Source organism: Misgurnus anguillicaudatus, chromosome 13 (assembly GCF_027580225.2).
Source record: "Misgurnus anguillicaudatus chromosome 13, ASM2758022v2, whole genome shotgun sequence".
In the NCBI taxonomy this organism is placed as follows: domain Eukaryota; kingdom Metazoa; phylum Chordata; class Actinopteri; order Cypriniformes; family Cobitidae; genus Misgurnus; species Misgurnus anguillicaudatus.
The window spans coordinates 2406366-2430590 of NC_073349.2; the positions used below are offsets into that span (position 1 = coordinate 2406366).

The following is a 24225-nucleotide window of genomic DNA, read 5'->3' on the forward strand; positions in this document are numbered from 1 at the left end:
ATTATTTAATATATATAATTTATTTAATATAATAAAGGTCAGGTTTATTTTCTGTGGTTAGCATTGGGGCAGTGGGTCACATCCAGACCTTCAACCCTGTATATCATGTATGTGGGTATTAATTCAGGAAAACTCTTGTTTTATTGGCTAAGCTAGTAATAAACGTGTAATAAACACATTGACTTTGTACATGCGCAGTGTCATTCATGTGTAATAAAGTATATCACATTCACATAAAAGAGTCAAACCTCCAGACAAGTTAAAGTTCACACAATGGACAGTACCGCTTTGCAGATGACTGCAAACATCATTAGAGAAACTGATCTATGATCAGTCATCTATCAAGAGTGTGCTGGTGTTGTCTGCATATATATGGGTCTTTGTCCGATGTATAATAGTTTTTGTGGTTGATCATTTAAAATGTAAGATTGTCTAGGAATAGAGTCAAAGTACTTAATTCAGTTATTTGATTTATTATAACAAATACAGGAACTGTCTGCAAGTAAAATATATAAAAAAAATAATAAATTGAAAGCTTTCCCTTTGTATATCTGGAACCCATGTATGCTGTGAGTGATGCCTGTTATTATTAATATTGCTCATAGGTATACTAACAATAATAATTTAACTACTGGAGTCTAATTTATCCTGCATCATTTGTGCTACACTCTTAAAAAATAAATGGTGCTTCACGATGCCATAAATTAACAATGTTTTGACTGAATGGTTACATAAAGAACATTGAGCATCCGAAGAATCTTTATGTTTATAAAAAGGTGTAAAAATGGCTCTTCTAGGGACCTTTTCCCTAATGGTTATTTCAGGAACCAAAAAATGGTTCTTCTGTGGCATCGCTGTGAAGAACCTTTAAACACCTTTATTATTTAAGTGTGTGAACATAGATGACATATCAAATCAGAAGTAATTTCTAAGGACCAGACTTGGAGGTGGACTACAACCACCTAGCAACCAACCATAACCACCTACCCACCCAATAGCAAATCAAACTCTTAAATGAAAAAACTCTGAACACCTTAGTATGAAATGCCAACCATCTATCCAACCCTTGAATCGCAGCATTCAATTATTTTAATAATAAATAAGTCCTGTTTTCTGTTCTACACCGGAACATTGTGAAATCTTCAGTAGTTTTGGGTTGGAAATGAGTGATAATGAGTCGGTCTGATTGCAGGAAATGGTCAGCAAGGAAGAGCTTTTTATAGAGATGTGATCACTCTGAGTCATTAAAAGTTTGATCGTAAGATAAGAAAGCAAGAAGTTGGGTTTTGTTCTCATGAACTTCAGCACTAGCCAGAGCAGATGTTTGGTGATGTTTTGGAAATGTTTTCGGCATGCTATGAATCTGTTACAAACATTCCAGCTCTGCAGAAAGTTGTGGTGGAAGTTTCAACATGTTTCAGGGACCAGAATAGGAGTTGCGATCCTTGTGTGTGTGTGTGTGTGTGTGTGTGTGTGTGTGTGTGTGTGTGTGTGTGTGTGTGTGTGTGTGTGTGTGTGCCGTTCTCGTGCACCCAAGCCTGAGAGAATTAATCCCATTGGTTATGGACATGCTACTCTTCACAAAAAAACACACATCGTCATGGAGATATCAAGACCGTGAGAGATTTGTTCAGTTTTGTGTGAATTATCATTGATCAGAGTTCTCTTAAAGCAAAAGTGACATATCAGTATAAAATATTTGTTTGAAATTTCGGTGTGATTTTAAGAGTGGAAAGCATCATACAGCCAATACATTTGCATAATAATGTGTACATTTCAGCCCAGTCAGACGAAATTACGTACCAATAGTCACATAATTTTTGATTTTTTTTGTGATACTGTCACGAATTTCTGTGTTTTTCGTGATCATATCACAAAGTTTGTGTCATTGTCACATATTGGTTACTCAACTGTTTTGTCTTATTTTCGCTTCGGTTTAGGCTTAGATTTATATAAAATGACATCCTAACCCAAACTCAACTCAACTCTGACGCCAGGCGACAATGGTTTAAAAATCAGAAAACTAAAAAAAAATTGTATAAACCAACACCGCAAACACTAACCCTAAACCGAAGTGACAATGGTTGGAAAACAGGAAAAAGCAGTTGAGTAACCAATGACACACAAACAGAAATTCATGATATGATGACAAAAAAAAAAGGAAATTCGTGACAGTATCATAAAAAAGAAATCTAAAAAATAATTTCGTGAGACTGGATAACACATTCATGTCACATATGGTAATGCTATCTTTGGATTGAATGCACCATACTGTAAAATAAGTATCCTTGTCTTTTATAAAGACTGCATTCACTTTTAAAGATGCAGTGTGTACATTTTAGCTGCATCTAGTGGTGAGGTTGCAAATTGCAACCAACGGCTCAGTCCACTGCCCAACCCTCGCTTTTAAAATGCATAGAGAAGCTACGATAGCCACCACCAGACAAACATTTCATCGTCAGAGACAACTTAGTAAAAAAGTTTGTCTGTTAACGGCTTCTGTAGAAACATGGCGGCACAAAATGGCCACTTCCATGTAAGGGGACCCTCAGTGTATGTGGATAAAAACGTCTCATTCTAAGGTTAAAAAAACATACGGTTCATTTTAAAAGGTCTTTATACACCCCTGATAATATAGCTTTGTATATTATTTTGCATTTTTTTCAAGAGATCATTCTAAAAATTACACACTGCACCTTTAATCGTAGTCTTAAACAAAAAAAAGCTAACTTAATAACGGTAAGCAAAAGCAAAGCCAAATTGCTGTTGGTTAAAGGAATATCTTATCCCAAATGTTGTCATCATTTACTGTCACATCTTTTACAATGTGTGTTGAATTATATTGTCAAGCTCCAAAAGAAATACTAAGCACCATAAAGCAGTTCATACAACTCATGCACTGTATTTAAAGTCTCATTTATGTGAGCAACAGACCGAATGTTTTTCCAATCTCATTTGGGGTTTAGTTTATAATTGCATCACATTTTATTTCGCCACTATGGCGTTTGCCATCAGTGGGCACCATGTTAAATGAAAAACCTAAATGAGGTAAGAGCCTTAACTGAAGGGAAGGTAATCCGTGAATAATGTCTTAAATACAGTTCTGTTCCTCACATGAAGACGAATGGCTTCTGAAGACTTTCCAGAAAACAGTGGAGCATAGTTCACTGCCCAACCTTGAGGAAAGAATACACAAACCTCAAAAGCTCACAATCTCTACAGGTCGACATGTTTGTTGTAATATTAGTTACAGTTTGATCTTTATGTAAACGTCACACTAGAATATTATGCGAATGATATTGTATGCACATTTTACAATTGTATGGGCTCAATTGGTAGTGTCATAAAGGTCATGGGGGTTTGATGCCAGGGAACAGACATATGCAATGTATGCAAGCACTGTAAATTGCTTTGGATAGAAACGTTTGGCCAATGCGTAAATGTTATATACACTTCTGATAAGGGACTATGGGGAGACTATTGTAGAGCTGTGTTCACCTGTGTTTAAGTATTTTGCGTAAGGCTGCATTTATAATCAATAAAAACAGGGCCTTAAGTGTAAAATTCAGAGCTTGTCCTTTAAGGATTGCAGCCTTAAATATCGCTTCTCAACTCAGTCAATCTTTGTTTTTACCTTTGCAAGTGATAAAGCGTATGAGGAAATGCGCTGATGTATATTGCTTTTTTTTACCTGAGAGAGGGACTCTAGCAGACCTTGCAGTAGGGTAAAATTCACACGTTGCTACATTTTTGGGAAGGTGCGTGTTAGGGTATGGATACTGTACGTAGGCTATGCCATACACTCGATGCAGAAGTATAAACTGGGCTTTTTTGGTTGCTATTTTTCTTTTATTATATTCATGTCACTTGCTTACAGTGTAGAAATATGTAAATATGTTAAATTTGCTTTGTTGTCCATCTATGTTAATGAAGTATGACACATGCAATTTTGGATTTAGGAGCATTCGTATTCGTATTAACTCTGTGTTAAGGGACAGTCTGTGAATTTGTGCTGAACTGCTTATTTACCATCTTGATTTATTGATTTACATTGCCAACAAAAGAAACGTGCTCGTTTTGGATGTATCCTTACGTAATGGAATTTGATATTGTCCTACAAAATAATGGGCCTGGTTAAAATGTAATTATATTCGCCAACATTAATAATAACAATTATAATATATAATTGCGAAGTTCTTGACATATTTATGAGTGCATGTTTGGAAATAATCACTAGACGGTGTGTGGTCAGAAACTGCTTACTCTACATAACGTCTGCAGTTATATGACAGACAGACCGTAGACTATAGCTCATACACGCCACAGATTATTTCAGCGTGTCTGCATTTATTACCGTGAAGTTAAGCACGGCTGGGTGAGATAACATGTTTGCCTGTTTGTTAGTGGTCTTTACTGAGTCAAGTATTAGGTTTTGAAGAAACCTTTAACCCTGTGCTTTAAACTTCTGTGCATAACTCATCCAACATAGTTTATGTTACATTTATGATTGAGAAGACATAGCAATGTGCTAAAAATCATTAGGAAATCTTTACAACCATAAAGCAAATACCATCAACTACACCTTATCTGCACAGTAATGCACAAGGCAAACATCCTGAACAGCCCAGCATTTGTAACTTTTGCACCTCTCATTTTCATCAGTGAATCTAGTTTGTCCATTGAAAAACCAAACTGGTCGACCACCAATGTGTGTAGAGTATATTTAGATTTAATGTCGTCTCAGGAAACTCAGCTCACAGCTGGATCGACTTTGAGTTTTCAGTCTGTATTTAAAACTTTCATTGACATCATGCTATATATACACACACACAGACTTCAGTTTAGGACTCTCTCTTAATCTCCTTCTGCCTCGATTAAACAGTAAAAGCTCTGTGGTCGAACTGAACTCCTATAACCCTCTGAAAGAGTACATTTATGTTTGTAAAACTGTAAAACGTGTAGCATTCATTTGAAGCGAGCTGCTGGAGAGAAACTGTTTGATGGTGTTGGTCAGTGTTTTTTTTAGCAGACGAGAAAGAAGCAGTGAATGTGTGTGTGCGTGTGTGTGAGGGGTCTTTGTCTTTTGGGTCTGCTCTGAATTATGTCATGTTTGAGTCTCTCAGCAGTAGCACTCAGAAGGGGAGCAGACGGGGGCTTAATCCGCCGTAAAAGCCCCTCTCCGCAGCACTCTCACCCCCTTCTTCATTCTCTCTATCTCTCTCAATTAGAAGAGGAGAGTGGACGACAGCACTACCTCTAGGGGGCTGTTTACACAACAACGTTTTCAAACAAAACAGGAAACTGTTTGTGCAGTTTGGCTGTTTGTTTACACAAACTTTTGTAAACATGGTGTCAAGTTTCGGAAAACGACGGCATTATCGTTTCTGTGTAAATGTCATAAACGCGAATCTGTGACGATGCATATTGCATGTTTAGTCTACAGGCAGGCGCAAATATTTGACAACTATAGCAACAGTGGCGGCAAGGACTGTGTGCTCAAGATACTGAATTTATTAGCGCTTCTCCAACAAAGTTTACAAAATCTTTGTTGCTTTATAATCCAGGGTCACTTGTAGAAATTCACCTACCTTGTCGTCCGTCTAAACACAACTGCTTAATGCTTTTTCCATCTTAATTCTTTGTAGAAGAATGTTACTGTGTGCAGGCTTGTACAGTTTCTTTACAAAGTAACATCGCCATCTACTGGCCTGGAACCCATAATGCAGCATTTTTTGTCATGTTCGCGGATCTGTGCAAACACAGATCTTTTTGATAATGAGTGCATTTACATGTCTTACGCCAATTGTGCTCTTTCCCCGCCATTGATGAGTTATCTTGTCAAATAAGAGAACATTTTTGCATAAAAAACGTGTTCCTGGTGAGTTTTTATGGTTATATTTAATACCGTACTTACTCAATTTATAAAAAAACTTATTTTACACTCCGTGTATGTTTTGATAATCATTCTGAATCTGATCTCTAACTAAATGTCTTCACAAAAATGCTATTATTTCAGCTTTTTGCTTAAAAATGTGTATTTTTCAGAAAAAAATATAGATAGGATGAAAATTTTCCCCCCATTTTGTTTGTTAGTTTGTTTGTTTGTTTGTTGTTTGTTTGAAAGCAGAGGGTCTGTTCTTTCATTTGATATATTTATATGTTTATATTTTTTTAGAAGAAAATTTTCCTGAAAGGCATTTAGTAAAAATCACAAAAATGCTGGCGGGAAACAATTCAAATAAAGGCTGGCGGGGAATAAATTAATAAAGTGATAATGTGTGGGTTCATATAAACGCATAAAACAGTTTTCTTTTTATAGGGGAAAGCACAGAAATGGCATAAGCAAAAAACTATCAGCATGGATAGTTTTTTGCTCATTACCCCGATTTTGCGTCGCATGTTAACACCTCGCAATTTTGTTCATGTGCACATGTGAAATATAAACATCACACGACTCATGCAGTTGGCAGAGAAACTGAAAATAAAAGCTCATGTTACAGATTTTGCTGACATGAGAAGAGTTACAATGGTATAGCTTGAGACAGATTTCAGATTTTTTTGAACGACTATGTGTACTATAGGCGGTGAATTCACAACCTGACAAATCTCCAAATCCTAACACAGTTTTCTGCATAGCCGGTCTATTGATTTGCATGTAAACGCATGAAACAGGTTTCTAAAATAAGCAGATTTTTCATAGTTATCCGCTTATTCTGTGCATGTAAATGCACTCACTGTCGTTGCGTATACATGGAAGTTCTCAGACATGCAAAGCAAAAACTTTTAAATTTTTACTACATCATTGTTGTGTAAATGTATCCTCAGACACATTGACAACAAGGAAGTGAAATATATATGCTATCATATATGAAGTGGCTAAAAAGCATGCATCATTATGTTTGGCCATTTTTTTTGCAGTTTTCTTTACCAAAAGAAGCTAAAGAAAATCCTGTGGTCTCGCTGCCAACTCATGCCACAACATTTATGTCACAGACATGAGTAATACCTGAAATTACATGGCTTGATGTCATGTGCAGGAGAGGTGTGCAACTACTTTGTGATGAGATATACTGCGTTTTTGGTGGACTTTTAAAAATCCCAAAGAATTAAACTGAAGGTGGGACCCGAGCTATACGCAGGTGTCAGAATGTCACTCAGTATAAGAAGTGTAACTGGGTCAGTAAGCAACCATCCATCAACACTGAGTACATATATGATTATACTTTCCCAGATCAAAGAGTAAATGTAACACAAAAACTGCATATCAGATTTAGCTGTAATTTTAGATGGTAAAACACAGAGAAACGTCTGCTAAATAAACCAGAGGATTAGCTCTCTAATAGGCTTGGTTGCAAAGATCAAAGTGAACACGATCTTATACAGATGTCTTCCTGTTAAAAAGACCAGTATAGATTCATTTCAAACTTGTTCTGGACTGATTTATGATGCTGGTTCAGAGTTTATGACATTTTTTTTTTTTGTATATTCATGTATGTACACATGTACATGTATGAATAAGTTTGGACATACATGCTAATCATTTAGATTCGAAATCCGCTGTTTTGTAACAGGGTGTGTCATGGTCACTGGGTGCATGTGTGTAGGGGTTCATGAACAAACAAATGTAGTTCCAGTCATGTGACATCTCTGGAAGAGGAAACACCATGCAAATGAACAAACACAAGCTTCAATTTCAGACTATGGGTGGATTTCAAAAGTGGATTAAAAGCAAGGTTATCTTTCTTTACATCATTTGTCCATTTTATTTATTTTAGTTTTTTTGCAGTTTTCTTTACCAAAAGAAGGTAATGAAAGTCCTGTGGTCTAGCTGCCAAAACACAGGCCGGAGGTCTCCCTACGAGTAGCAAACTGTAAACAGTCTTTTGTTACTTAACCTCAGGATACTCTTGGACACTGAACCTATAATATATGTACTAAAGTCACTTTGGATTAAAATGATTTCTAAATAAATACCTAGATGATCATCGCTGCTTTGTGATTTTTGTCTTACTCATATACGTTGCCTAATTCAGCAATGTTTTGGTTTAGTGTACACTGTAAAAAAATGCAGCATGAACTTGGTTTTGCAAGTCAGTTCAACCTACTATAATACTTGACATAACTTATTAAAACATGTTGCAATTGTTTAACCAAATTTTTTTAAGTTAAAGGATGTAGGATTGTGGCCAAAACTGGTATTGCAATCACAAAACTTGTGGCTAAAACTGGTACTGCAGTCGCACAGATGGTGGCCAGTGCACAGGGTGACGGCATGAACATCAGTTGAGGGCTGCGACTCCACTTTTTAAATGACAATTTCCTGGCCAGACCACTGTTGTCAGTGATATAAGTATTTGAAATGAAAATGATTTCTTCATGTCTAGTGACATATCAGGGCCATTTTATGATTAATTGATGCAAATTTCTTACATACTGTTCCTTTAAAGTTGCATAAAAATATATGCTGATTTGACAAAAATGCTGAATGTTTTTACAGTGTAGTATTAACTTTACACGAAATACTATCCAAGCAACTAGGAAATATTTGTAAAACAAAGTGAAAGCAATATTTAATTAAATATTTAAAATAAACGCCATATATGGACTCTTAAAATAATTTTCCCAGCATAAGTGAAAAGAGACAGATATAATCTGGGAGTTTATTCTTGTTTGTTTAGTATCAGAGCTTGCATAGCTGTTATGTTTGTGGCATACTGTAAAAAAATGCTGTAGAAATTACAGTATTACTGGGTATTACTGGCATCTAGCTGCCAGTATCATACTGTAGATTTTACATTTGTTATTTACTGGCAACAGTTTGTTCAAAGTTAAATGAACATGAAACATTTCAGTCTTTATCTTCTACAGTAAGTTACTGGCAACCAGCTGCATAATTACAGCTATTTTTTACAGTATAATGTTCGCATTGTCTCTACATTTTATTTCCGTTTATCTGATGTTTATTTAATCTGTCTCATGATCTACCTCCTTGTTTCAAATTTGCACATCTTTAAAGCTACAAATCCTGTTTTAATGCCTATTTGGGTTTTTGGCACTTTGTAGAAATCTAAAGACTCTTCTAACTCATTGCATTTAGTATTTCTTATATGTATTGTATCTATTTTTATATCAACATTATGACTTTCGAATCTCCAGTTCAATTCTGTAATACTTTTATGACAAGGCAGATAACATATACCAACCTAAGAGACAGACTATTGATTTGATCATTTCCATAATTCAAATGATTGAAAACACAAGTTTGAGGTTTGAACAGCAATAATCCATCCATCCATCATATCAACCTTCGCCCTACTGGACTCCTCCTCTCCTCACTTTGGTTTTCTGCAGATTTGCACAGAGATCATGTTGCAAGTGAGAAGGAGAGACTAAAAACGTAGCTTGTTATCAAGCTAGCATTTGCTAATATGAAATCAAGTTCCCAGTTGTAAACATATGCATACAAAGTCAACACATTGATGCTGTTTTTGCAAAGCAATTACCTTGAGGAAACATGGGTGCACTTTTGTTCAAGACATGCATCTGAACTGATTTTAAATTGATTGTTACTATATAAAACTGCTCTGTTTTAAAATAAGTTGCGGTCACACTAATGAGAAATAAAGTTCAGTTTGTAGGGTCACAAATTTTGATCACTAATAATGACAGCAACATCACACACCTAGCAAGCAATAGCTGACATTTCCCCCGTCTATAGCCAATATAGTCCGGCTATGAGTATCCCACTTCTAGCCAAAATAAACTTTTGGTTACATTTTGTTTTTGCAAAAACCAAACCTTTGTAAGCAAAGTCAACAGTAATTACAAGGTGTTTGCTTTCATGTATTTATTTCTGGGCTATGGTTAGACATCTATTAAATTTTCACTTGCCTTGTTTTAGTGTAGAAGACTGGGCAGGGATTGGACTGCTATTAGACATCTTTTTAAATGCAATATTGCTTGCTGGTAAACACAAAGGATACTTGTGCGGTACGAATGAATAGTGTACAAACACACACACACACACCTGCACATGCACACACACACTTTGTATTAATGTAGTATGACCTGTCCACCAAAATACAAAATCAGCAGTCAAGTGGCAACTAATTTTGTGGTTGTTAGGGCGCGCTCACATTATCCAAACCATACCACACCCAAGGTTGTTTGACCCTTGGTTTATTTGACTAGTGTGATCACTCTGTACCATGTTTGATAAATCGCGACCTGGCCGGCTTACTGAGGTGGGCTCGAGCACGGTTCACTTGGGCTCAGGTGCGGAACGCGCAGTAGGGATACATGACTGTCTGAGCTGCACAAGCAACATATCAACTAAACAATATGATGGCATGTAAGAGGACAGTGTCTTCGTCCATCAAATGACTAAGAATAAAAAACAAAGACTTAACATTATGATGGGTTCCAGTGATAAGAAAGCACTTCCTGTTTTTTCAAAACAATCACATCCTAATGACTAAAGTGTGTCTGGGCTCGGACCGCTTAAAGTACAGTGTGAGTGCGTGCTTCTGGGGAAGTGGGGGGACAATTGCACTTTGGCACGGTTTGGTTGCTTTAGGTATAAAATGAGTCCGCCCTCAGTAAGGTGAAAGTGGGTCAGTGTGTGAGTTTGGCACGGACAGGAAACAACCAATCGCAGGAAGTCCCAGACAGGCACGAGCCAATCCCGTGGCTTTGCTCTGGAGTCATGGATAATGTAGACGTTTATGTGCCGAGTGAGTAATGATAGTGATTGTTTACAACTGGCAGCTGAAGATTTGTGACCGACCGCAAGACACAAAGAAGTTCCCGGAAACCTTTTTTATGGTTTTGTTTACAGAATGCAATAAGTTGTGTTGTTTGAGTATCTGCCATGGTGCCATTTGATGGAAATCACACAATATATTGTTATCGTAGACTTTGTCCTATAACTATATGTATATCACTTACCCCTTATTTTTTTACCAAGGTAACCTAACCATTGTGTCAGTGGAGGGGAAATATTGCCTTGTTACAGTGAGCTTATTGTGTGTGCACACCTGTGCAAGTGTGTGTACGGAGAGGGTGCGTCTGAATGGATGGTCTTACAAACTCTGTTGTGTCAGCGAAAACAGAGAGTTAAAAAACACACGCGTACACACACACACAGAGAGAGAGAGAGTAAAAGAGAGAGAAAGAGAGAGTCTTTCATAAAAGAAAAGGCCAGCAGTGAAAGAGAGAGGCTTTAATGAGGAGATTAACATGTAATGGAGACATTTTACTCTCTATGTGAAATGAAAGGAAAGTCTGTGTGACATTGTGTGTTTGTGTGTGTGTGTATTTTCAAGATAATGAAAAAAATAATAGCAATGCTTATCTATTGGGTATCAGATTTCTATGTATTCTGTAGTGATGTTTACTCCATCAAGCGAGATAATATTATGGCCCACTCAGAGATGAACTCTTTTGACTTGGACCTGTAAGCAACCACCTGGCAGTCCACTAAAAAATCACTCAGTACCACTTCATAACAACATCCTTTACTTCTGGCTAGTTTTACTGAGGTGAACACCTCTCACATTTCTTTGGAATCAAGTTAAATTTTATATTTTGATGTTATTTGACAGCTACAAGCCAAAAGTAGGTTAAAGTTGAGCTTTTCTTAAAGCCTTGTTAGACAGGAAAAGAGAGGGAGGTGCAAGCATTGTTGTCTACAAGACAAACCCCAAATTGTTGTGAGTTGTATGTGGTTATTACCACACAGGAATGGTAGAGATTTCTGTGGGTTTCACACAGGATGTTTTGTGTTTGATTTTGCCCCTTGAGATGTCCATGAGAGTTACAATAATGAACTGTAATTTTTTGTATGTTCAGAAAGTTTCAAATGTCCTTTTAAAGGAATAGTCCCTTTTCTTAAAAGAAAAATCCAGATAATTTACTCACCACCATGTCATTCAAAATGTTGATGCCTTTCTTTGTTCAGTCGAGAAGAAATTATGTTTTTTGAGGAAAACATTGCAGGATTTTTCTCATTTTAATGGACTTTAATAGACACCAATATTTAATACTTAACTCAACACTTAAGAGTTTTTTTCAACAGAGTTTCAAAGGACTATTAACAATCCCAAACGAGGCATAAGGGTCTTATCTAGCCAAACGATTGTCATTTTTGACAAGAAAATAAAAAATATGCACTTTTAAACCACAACTTCTCATATTCCTCCGGTCCTTAAAGCATCAGCGTGACCTCACGCAATATGTCATGACATCAAGAGGTCACAGAGGACGAACGCGAAACTCCTCTCCAGTGTTTACAAGTGTGTTGAAAGAGGACCGTTCCGACGTTGTTGTATGTCGAATGATACTAATTAATGTCTTTGTGTCAGTTTATTGTTTACAATTATCCACAAATGTGCGTTTCATATATGTAACACGTGACCTCTCTATGTCACTACGCATTTACGTTAGGTCACGCAGGACAGGACCTAGACAAGAAGTTATGGTTTAAAAGTGGATATTTTTTATTTTTCTTGTCAAAAATGACAATCGTTTTGCTAGATAAGACCCTTATGCCTCGTTTGGGATTGTTAATAGTCCTTTGAAACTCTGTTGAAAAAAACTGTTAAGTGTTGAGTTAAGTATTAAGGGCGCACTCACATTATCCAAACCAAACCAAACCATGCCCCACTGCGATTGTCACCCCTCCCTACTCCCCCAGGTGCAGGCACTCACACTGTACTATTATTGATCCGAGTCCGGGCGAGCTTTCGTCATTAAGATGCGATTGTTTTGAAAAAAGCATGAAGTAAAGCTCTCTCTTAACACTGGAACCCACCGTAATGATAAGTCTGTGTTTTTTATTCGGAGTCGTTTGGTGCGCGATTACAGACAGCCCTCTCACATGTCATTATATTGCTTAGTTGATCTGTCACGTGTGCAGCTCGGACATTCACGTAACCCAGCTGCTCGCATCAAAAGATTTTTAGGGGGGCAGATGAACGTGAGTCGTCGCGCAACTGACGTCTTCACCTTTTGAATCACGCTCAGGCGCGCTTGCGCTCACACCACAGCCTTCCGCGCATGAGCCCAAGTGAACCACGCTCCGGCCCACCTCTGCAACCCGGCCGCGGCCTGGGCGCGGAACAGAGCGATCACACTAGTCAAACAAACCAGGCTTTGGGGGTCAAACTCGCCCGAGCGCGGTTTGGTTTGGATAATGTGAGTGCGCCCTAAATGTTGGGCTCTATTAAAGTCCATTAAAATGAGAAAAATCCTGCAATGTTTTCATCAAAAAACATCATTTCTTCTCGACTGAACAAAGAAAGACATCAACATTTTGGATGACATGGTGGTGAGTAAATTATCTGGATTTCTTTTTAGGTTTCTTGATAATTTACTCACCCTCATGTCGTCCAAGATGTTTTTGTCTTTCTTTCTTCAGTCAAGAAGAAAGTTTGTTGAGGTTTGTTTAAGTTTGTTGAGGAAAAGATATAGCTTAGTGGTAGAGCATTGTGTTAGCAGCTCAAAAGGTCATGGGTTCAAACCCAGTGAACACAAATAGGCTACTGATAAAAATGTGTACCTTGTAATGCACTGTAACTGTAAGTCGCTTTGGATAAAAGTATCTGCCAAATGCATAAATTGAAAACATTCCAGGATTTTTCTCTATATAGTGGACCTCAACAGTTTACAGTTTCAGTGTAGCTTTAAAGGGCTCTAAATGATCCCAAACGTAGCATAAGGGTCTTATCTAGTGGCAGCATGACCTTACATATTAAATTATCCTGTCGAAACGTTACGCGTAACGTGTAAAATGCACACTTGCTGACCATTTTAAACAATAAACTGACACAAAGCCAAAGCTTTTAAATGGTGCAGATAAAAATCACTAGCTGCTGGCTTTTTTAAAAAGCGCTGAGCTTTCTTTGGAAACAATAAAAAACTTACGCCGGCCATGGGTGTAAAAGCTTTGGTGTACACGCCCCCTTAGTATCATTCCACATGCAACAACGTCTGAACGCTCCTCTCACATGTGTGAATTTCAACGTGATTATGCAATACGTAAGGTCATGCTGGGGGGTTAGACGGCTAGTGCAAGACGAGAAGTTGTGGTTTTTGGGTGAAAATAGGGATGGTTTGCTAGATAAGACCCTTATGCTTTGGGATCGTTTAAAGCCCTTTGAAGCTGCATTGAATCTGTAAACTGTTGAGGTCCACTAAAGTCCACTATGTGAAGAAAAATCCTGGAATGTTTTCGTCAACAAATGTCATTTCTTCTCGACTGAACAAACTAAGACATAAACATATTAGATAACATGGGGGTGAGTAAATTATAAGATATTTTTTATAAAAGTGGAATATTCCATTAAATACACTTGTATCTTTATCATCTGCATTTGTAGCATTATCTCAATCTACAGAAATAAATTTTGTCTTCTCCCTTCATTTATGTATATATATATATATATATATATATATATATATATATATATATATATATATATATATATATATATATATATATATATATATATATATATAAAGTTTTTTAATATATATAATTTATGTTTTTATATATTTGTATAGCGCTTTTTGCAATGTTGCATTGTTTCAAAGAAGCTTTACAAGACAGACGAAAAAAGAATATAAAATGGGAAAATTAGAGTAAAAAATGACTTTCTTTTTGTCTTGTTTTTGTCAGTACAAATATCAAAAATTTCCTAAATCAAGTTCTATTTTCTTGATGAACAAAATGACCTAAGAAAATAAGTCTATTTTTAGACAAAAAAATATACAATTTAAAAAATTACAATTTAATTTGTGCTTAAATGTCAAAAATGTATGCCAATTGTGATTTTCTTGAATTAGTGTTTCAAGATTTGATTTCTTAACCCATTGGCAGATTTTATTCCTTGTTTTAAACACAAATTTATTTAAATTTTATGTTTTTTTTGTCTAAAAACTAGACTTTCTTAGGCCATTTTGCTCATAAAGAAAATGCATCTTAATTTAAGAATTTTTAGATATTTGTTCTGAAAACAAGACACAAATAAAAAAAGTTTTTTTTGTGTAGAATAGAATATACAATATAATTGCTATTTTTATTGTGCTCGTAAATAAATTATAATCTAATAAAATGGTATTGAATAATATGATAAACAAAATGTGTCATATTCAACAAGACATGCCTTTCCTTCTTCCATGGAAGAAGAAACACAGTATACCAAAAAGATCTTTCCTTAATAATTAATGTTCCCTAAGTGCTTTAACAAAGATACAAGCTTTACATTTATGCTTTTGAACCCTCCAAAGCCTTGTTTTTGTGTTAGAGCATTACTATGAATGTGATTTTTTTTTTTGCTCTAAAACCTACAACAACTAATAAATAAGTTACATTTATTTTGTGTGGTATTCAACAGTGTGCATCAAACAATCAACAGAATTGATATTGCACCCAGAACATCCTGTAAGACTGACTGTATCTGCTCACTGTGGGCTCTCTTTTTTGTCTCTTTCAGAAGATTACTCATTCTCCACTGATGTTTTACCAACATTACTGGAGGTCCCTGACAGTGGGGCGGTCCTAAGCCCCATTAGGAACTCTGCCCTGAGATATTGCTCCTCACGCAGCATGGACTCCACGCACTGCAACGATCGACCCGTCAGCTACGGTTCCACCTCATCATCCTCCTCTTCGCGGGATAGCCACTGTTCGCTCGGGGGCCGGCCGGTATTAAGCTCCACCCCTGAGCGGGATCGAGATTCTGGGGCAATCCGGTTGGAGCTGGTGCCTGCCCGTCAGCTAGAGGAGGAGGAGACAGGAAGACAGACACCTACACCGACCAATCAGGGGGATGCGGATATTCAGTCACCGGAAGGACGTAAAGTCCAATATGTGGACCGAGTGGTGCAGGAAATTCTCGACACGGAAAAAACCTACGTCCAGGACCTTCGCAGTATAGTCCAGGTGATGTATTAATCCTGTATATCCAAAGAAAAGATGCACTGAGCCACGGCTGAAGGATTAGTTAAACTTAAAATGTTGTCATCATTTACTTACACTTGAGTGAACAGTCCCTTTACGGGATCATCTCAAAGGTACAAAAGAATAGTAACTCTTTTCAAACTGGAGCCCTCATGCTACCACCACCCACAAACTATACGAGACACAAAATCCTGAAGCTCTTTGAGAGGCATGTTTGTGTGTTCCTGTATATGATTTATATAGCTGTCAAATGTAACCTGCACATGACTGTTATATGATCTAGAGAGGAGATGAATGCTTAACTCTTCCTTTTACCCTTGCCGTGATTTTCTCACTCTGTCTCTCTAATGTGGAGACTTGAGTACTTAGTAAGGGGCTCCCAACCCCCTTTCCCTTTTATAAACACACATTCACGGACCCTCGGCACTGAGAGAATGATAGATGGTTGGAATGGAGAATGGGAGAAAGGAGAGCTGTCAGGATGGATGGAGATAGCAGATAAAGGAGCGGAAAGTAGGTTAGGGAAATAACTGTGAAACAAACTGCTTTCTGCTAACACTGATGTTTGTAAAACTCTGGAGGCAACATACTCTCATTTACTTTGCTCTTGGTTACTCGTTTGTGAGCTCAAGGGTGTGAATTCATCAAGTTATGCACATTGCACTGTCAAGCCCGGGATACACTGCAGGATTTTTTTCAATCCTATAAGACGCTGTGCAACATGGATCCCGTTTAAACTTGGGTACGACAAGCAGGGTTCCCCAAATCTTACCCTTGAGGGCCGGAGCACTGCAGAGTTTAGCTCCAACCCTGATCAAACACACCTGAGCAAGCTTATCAAGGTCTTCATGATCACTAGAAAATCACAGGTGGGTAAGTTTGATTAGGGTTGGAGTTAAACTTTGTAGTGCTTGGGACCTGCAGGGTAAGATTTGGGGAACCCTGACTTAGACTGTACGATGATAAATCGGAGGCTTCAACGACTGTAAACAAATACAAGTATGCAGGTCATAGCAGCAAACACACTATGCGGTGATCATGCTGAATTTCTGACACTGGCAGAAAACTATCATAGGTTATATTTGGTCACAAGACTAGGGAAACGTCTCTCTTTGAACTTCTCTCACTGTACAACATAGGACCAACGATTTAGAGCCAAGATCACAAAAATCATCACGATTGTTTCACAATGGTAATCTTCCGTTTGAGCCAGACAAAAATCGTGCAGTGTATCCCAGGCTTTAGTTGCACACAAAATCTGTGCCAGATTGCAGGAAACTTTGGCAGATTTCTGCAGAACTGGAATGCCTTTCACTCATAAAGACCTTTACATGCCTTGCATGTTCATTTATTAATTATTAGAGCTGGAGTGATAATGCTCATTTCAATGTTTCAACCTGAAATATTGATCCCTCATTGTAGTGAGTCGTTGTCATTTGTGTTTGTTCAGTTAAAGTATCAGAAGACAGAGCTGTTAAAATCAAGCCAGAAGTTGCTGACTGGAGCTTACTGGAATGCTTATTGCAGCCAAAGACCACAGCATGACTAAAACTGCTATCGTTTGACTCAAAAGCAGACACCTGATCCATTAAGCCATGTTTTTAGGGAGTAAGGTTGCAGAGTAAGACAATAGTTATCGATATGCAAGGATGTAGGAATTATTTAAAAGGTTTGATCAGCTATTTTACCGCTGATGCAGATTGGTTGGCAGACGCTTTCACTTCGTCCGATAGTTTCATTGTGTGTTCAGCTACGCTTTATTGTTTTCAACATTTATTTTCCAAAATCGTTAGTTGAATTAATAATTATTGATAATGTATGATAGATTGCATGCTTTGTGACTTTGGGTGTTTGATGTTTGTGGTTATCCAATGGTGCCTAACATGGGTGTAACTTTGAAGAATAAAATAAGAGGGCTTTGTAATATTATCCACAAGGTGCACAAGTTGTTACATTTTGATGAAAGATAAGCAGAGGGAGACTCCTTCTTTGAAATAACATGCACGGATGAACAACAGATGAATCATGCACAATAAGTCCAGGAACATGTATTAAAGTAAATAGGGTCAATCGTGGTTTCTCTCGCTCATGTGTATGTTTTTAAGTGTATCTTTTCCTCATAGGGTGATAACAATACTTTATTTTTCAGTTTCTCAATAACTGTCCACATCGGTGTGTATGTGTGTGCGGGTGTTCACACAGGGTGTGTTTTGGGGCCGATACAGAATGGTTATTTTACACAGCCTGAGGGTGTTCAGGTAAAGATTTTATCAGAACGACAGACTCACTTATCTTGTCTGTCAACCAAAGAGAGAAGCATTTAAATGCAGGGCGGAGCAGAATAGAAATTACAGCGCAAGTACAGATTCTGACATGCTTATATGTGTGAATGTAAGCTCAATGGGGGCTTCTGCACATCTTACAATTTCCCTTATTTTACCTTCTTAATAATTATATTCTCCAATATTTTTGTAATACTTTGTTTCACAATTCCACAGTTTAAAACTACCGTATCGCAACATGTACACAATACAAGTATACATAACTTATCTACTGGTGCATAAATGTTCATGTCATATTTGTGCTTGCTGGCAGTTGCTGAACTGACTTAAAGAGCACTCAGGCAGGTCTGTCTATCTAAACAAATATGGTAAATCATAGTCACTCTTAATATTATAAAGGCAGTCACAGGGCGAGACTTTCTCCCTGCTGTATGATGTCAGACACGCTGCCCATCTGGCATGACTGCTGATGGGATTATTAATCCTTTCATCTGTTTCTTTCTCTCTATAGGATTACCTGGAGTGCATCAGTAACCAGTCTCTTCTGCTCGGGGATGAGGAGAGGAATTCATTGTTTGGGAATATCCGTGACATCTACCGTTTTAACAGGTTTACACGCACATATCAGTTCATGTTTGTGTTGGTAACAAAAGTGTCACTTTAGAGGATTATACAGGCGGTGGATTACAGATTAGGTTAAAGAATTAATTTACATATCAAGAAATTTTTTAAGATCGCCTGTATCTCTTGTAGAGCATTGAGCTGAATAATGCTTTTATGCACTGAATAATGTTTTAGATGAAAAGTGTCTGCCAAATTCATAAACATAAATGTTACCCTGGAGCACAAAACCAGTCATAAATTACTTGGGTATATTTAAAGAGTTTGGTTCCGAAACGCAATAAATCCATTTTGACTAATTTGGGTAAAAATGTGTTTACTATACCAAGAAAGTGACAAGATGAAAACCACTATTATTACAAACTTTCACATATCTTTAGTTTATAATAACATTAAAAATTCAAATAAATAATTTGATTTTCAGAGATTTATTATAAAAACTGATTATTTTAATTGAAAAATGCAATAAATCCAGTTTAAGTTTTTTTTTCAAAATGCAATAAATCTATTGAATCAATATATAAATGTCAATTCATCTTTGCCATGTTATATTTATTTAATTGACTAGTGGTATACACTGATTAAAAACAAAAAAAAACATTAATGGCATTAATCAAAACACTTTGTCGTTGCTGAACTTGGTTGACAGCGATCAGCTGTAAAATGTTTTGGTCCTGCTCGAATTTTGTTGACCAAGTAAAATAATGTTTTTCATAAGATCCGCTGGGGTCAATGTGTTAGCATTACAGAAGTTTGATGCTGTCATGTGAGAATAAGCAACAGCCAGCATTTTTCCTTCGCCCGAGTCCCTCTCTCGTAAATTATTCAATTTTGCTGGCTTACGTTTCTTCCCCACCACAGAAAACCACCACAGGTTTATCAATGCCATCAAAATTACTATTTATTTTTGTTTGTTTGTTGATTGCATTTTGTAGAGAAGGAGGAGTGGCGTTTGTCGCGGTTTGAAAAAAAAGGGAGAAAAGATGACAGAATAACACGGCGGATTTTGGATTTTGCGTAAAATTAAAAATTGACCTTTTATAACTGACCTCATCATACATTACTGATTTTGGTGGTAACAATTTTTTTTAATGGTGTTATCGCGTTTTGGAACCAAACTCTTAATTTGTAGAAAAGGCACACGTCATGGTTCAAAATGATTGATTTTCTTTTTATGGCAAAAAATAATATGTAAAAATCCAGTTCCATGAAGATATTTTGTACATATCCTATTGTAAATATATTCATAGAGTCAATAGAGTCAATGGAGCAAAATCTCGAGCAAACTTGGCCAAAACTCGCCTACAAACTACTCATTGTTATCCGCTCTTTGGAGATTTCCCATTCAAGTTTGTTTATTTATGTAAAACCTTACAATTTCCATGTTCAGTCAACAACATCATTACAGCAGTAAGCCAGTAGAGAGTGCTAAAACAAACCTCTTCATTAGTAATATACGTTGCTAAATTTGGACTTTGAACTTTAAAGGTGATTTTCCCTCCATATTTAGATTTTTTGCACTGTCAGATTCCAGATTTTCAAAATGTTGTATCTCGGCCAAATTTGTCCTATCGTAACAAATCATACATCAATCTCAATTTCAGATTTTTTTTTTTGTGGTCCAGGGTCATAAATCTGAGTTAACACTTTGTAATGCATAAATAATTAGTATGACAAATATCAAATTTGTATGTCCTTACACATTTACTCCACATCAGTTAGTTGTAAAACTGTGACATGGAAGTCAAAAATCATGATTATTTGCAAAACTTTAAAGAAACCAAAGATATTAGTCAACAGCTTAGTAATTTTTAAATGATAACAATATTGATAAAAATGAAAATTTGCATTTAAATATTAAAGATGTTGCTCTAGTGCAGTGGTCCTCAACTCCTCAACACCCCCCCCCCCCCCCATTGTGTAGGGTTCATCCCCCATTTATGAAAATTCATAATTAATGATTAATGTATTTGGAAAAAATCATAAAAATGGGGCTCCTGGCAACATCTCAACCCCCAGTTTAAAAACCACTGCACTACTGGTATTAGCTACTAATAGGACCTAATAAAATGTGACTATTCATCTATGATTGTGACATATCAAATATAAGCTTCAATAAACTCAGCAGCGCCTTTTGGCTTTTCTGACCTCATAGCAGATGAAATAAGGAAATAGGTTTTTCAGAATAAACGCTGTTTTGTTCTGTGTCTTATAAGTAAAGAAAAAAGTGTGTTTAATTTGACCTGAGTTCATTTGACTTCAGACCAGAGCACACATACACAATCTCACAGATTCTCATTTCAGCGCCCACACAGACTGTTACCTCGTACCATTACAATGCAGACGTGACCACACAAACGTAGTTCAATTCATGGAAGCAGACCTTTTCTTATAATTCATACAATACAGCACATAACTGGAAGAGAATTTGAATAGTTTTATAACAGCACAACCCTTTTACGGATGTGAGTAATAATATCAATATCATAAACGTGTGTGTTTGTTTTGCAGCGATCTCCTTCATGACCTGAAGAAGTGTAATGCCGACCCGGTTGCTATTGCCAAGTGTTTTGTAGCCAAGGTAACTCCTTTTTCTTACGTTCTTCTTACATTTAGGGAATTGTTCACCCTACAATGAAAATGTTGACTTTCTTTTCTTCTGTGGAACACAGAAGGAAACGCTTAGTGGATTTTGTATGCTTTTCCATTGAAATAAAAACATTTGGGATACTTATACGATATATAGCACAAAGTGTAAAAACAAGTCGTATAGCAATTACAGGTTAGAATTAGTTTCTTTCGTCTGTGTTTCTGTTGACTATCTTAATAACAAGTCCTTGACTAATTTTTATAGCTGTAATTAACACCTCCAGGAATATTTGCTGCAGTGGTTTTTGTCTTGTGGTGTCATACGGGTCTTGTTTCGAGTTAATGTTTTGGTGTTAGCGGGGGGCTGTTAATTTGCACAGCACAAATGATTGTGGCTTACAAGAACTCATATAAAGCCAAAAAATAAAAGTGCACACAGCCAGCAAAGCCCCAAGCACAAAACATGCCTTAAGACAACTGCCATGTGTGTTCGTCTTGCTTATGTCTGCGAGGAAATGTGTGGTTTTTACTACTGTTGTATGGAAAAACAGCAAAGAGAGAAATGCTCTGATTAACGCACATCGGTTTCAAGATTCCTGAGCATTGAATTCTTTACTTTGTTTGCCACATTCCTTCTGAAATTAACTCTCTCTCATCCTCTCTTATTACACACATCACACAGACATTTTCAATGCTAACACACACTCAGATAAACAAACATTCATTGTGTTTGTCGCTGATTATTACTTATAAAGATATTACATATGAGGAGCTCAGGTGCAGAAGCAGCTAAATGTCACCTCTGTCAAAAATGAAATAATGATATTAACTGAATGCTCTTTATCAAATAGCATTCGCTTCAAATCCACTTAATCCCGGCCTCAGGGCATTCAGAAATACCACTTTGTTGGCAGAATCCATCAAAAGTCTGATAAAAAAAATGCTCACACCTTTTTTTTGCATCTGAGGTCTTTGTATGTTTTTGAAAGTGCCATGATACGTTGTCAGGTAACCTAAAAGTGCTTCGTGTAGTAATACCTACAGTACATTAGCGGGTTCAAAAATATGATTCAATGACCAAATAAACCTGACTGCAAGTGTACTCCAACAGAAGTGCACAGCTCAGGTAAAAACAAGTCTTTGAGGTAAATGTACAGTTAAAGGTTAGGTAACTCTTGAATGTACAGTCCAATTCATTTTTACCCCTACACTTTCCACTACCCCTCTATTTAGTGCGATCACGTGAAGGGCTAGGGATGTAGTTGGAAGGGTAGGGGAAGGGCCAAATAGCCCTACAAACTAAGATTTCTTGTGACCTCACTTCAAATGAAAGGTAAGATATTTTCAACTGTACGTTGAATGGCCATCTGAAGCACTGGGAGTTTTCTCCGGCCACTTCTGGAGCACGATCAAGTCCCTGTTCTCCCTGACTGAAACCGCCCCTGTTCCCCCAGTGTGAACGCATCCTGGTTCCCTCGGTCTGATCGCGTTCCGGAGGTGGCACACTGGGAAAAACTCCCTATGCTTCAGATTTGCTGGAAAATGAATAGACGGAGGGGGAAAACACCCCAAATCGCTAACAAAGGGTTGTGCTGCTTTTGGTGAAAAAGTCCAGGGACACTTGTAACCCACTAAACTTATATGACTACAGGTGAAGGTAGCATCTTTGACGTTTGTGATACACATTGCATCTACAACTACAGACGTATGATGATGTATGATGATGTATGATGCTGTAGTAGTGGTTTCCTATTTTTTAGGGGAATATTTTTAACTCTTGCCCTTTCCACTTTGTTTCAAGGGGCAAGGGGAAGAAATGAGGGGTAGGCAAGAGGTAAACAATAGAATTGGGACTAAGTCTTCCTAAAGACATAAAGGCATAGTTTACCCCAAAATGACAATTCTTGCATTATTTACCTTCAAGTCATTCCAAATCTGTTCCAATCTCTTTCCACAAAAAAAGAGATTTTGTAGATCACGGCCAACCAAATGACACTGGCCCCCACTGACTACTATAGTATGAACACAAAATCACTCACATTTCTTAAAACATCTTCCCTTGTGTTCCACAGAAGACAAAGTCATACACAGGTTTTAAATGAGATAAGAGTGAATAAATGTTTACATAATTTTTTTGCTAATCTTATTTCTTATCATTTTTACACATTTTAATGAAGGCAAAGTTCTCTTTTAGCATTAAAGTCTAATTTCAGGGCCCTAAAACACCCATGTGTCGTCCTTAAAATATAGTTCAGTATTTAGTCTGAACATTAATTGTTTATTTGAATCACTGAAACTAAAGTAGTAATGAATGATTTATCTTCACTACAAAAACTAAACGTGTGTGTGTGTGGGTGCCTGGTAATATCACGTTGTGAGGACCAAATGTCCCCTCAAAGATAAATACCAGTAAATTTTGACCTCGTGGGGACATTTGTGATGTAAACAAGCTTTTAAATCAAACGGAATGATATTTATTGAAAATCTAAGGTAGCAGAAAGTTTTCTGAGATGGTTTGGGTTTGGGAATAGAATATACAGTTGTACGCTATCAAAACCATAACGTCTATGGAATGGCCCCACAAAACATGGAAACCAGAATGTGTGTGTGTGTGTGTGTGTGTGTGTGTGTGTGTACAAGTTATTACTCAGCCAGTTCTGTGATACTGATAAAGTTGCAATTCCAGTAAGCGAGTGTGGGGTTTTATTTCATCTGATTTATATCAAAGGTATACAGAGAACACTCTCTCTCTCTCTCTCTCTCTCTCTCTCT

At 37.0% G+C, this 24225-nt stretch overlaps 1 protein-coding gene across 2 annotated transcripts in view; it reads left to right on the forward strand.

Annotated features, from left to right (window-relative positions):
• The window catches only part of LOC129430776 (pleckstrin homology domain-containing family G member 1), a 54772-nt gene that overhangs the window by 11012 nt on the left and 19535 nt on the right, over window positions 1-24225 (forward strand). For both annotated transcript variants that reach the window (XM_055188311.2, XM_055188309.2), the window contains exons 2-4: window positions 15495-15943; window positions 18755-18852; window positions 21376-21445. In XM_055188311.2, the coding sequence (XP_055044286.2) occupies window positions 15608-15943; window positions 18755-18852; window positions 21376-21445 (504 nt within the window). In that variant the 5' untranslated portion in view covers window positions 15495-15607. The remainder of the gene's footprint in view (window positions 1-15494; window positions 15944-18754; window positions 18853-21375; window positions 21446-24225) is intronic.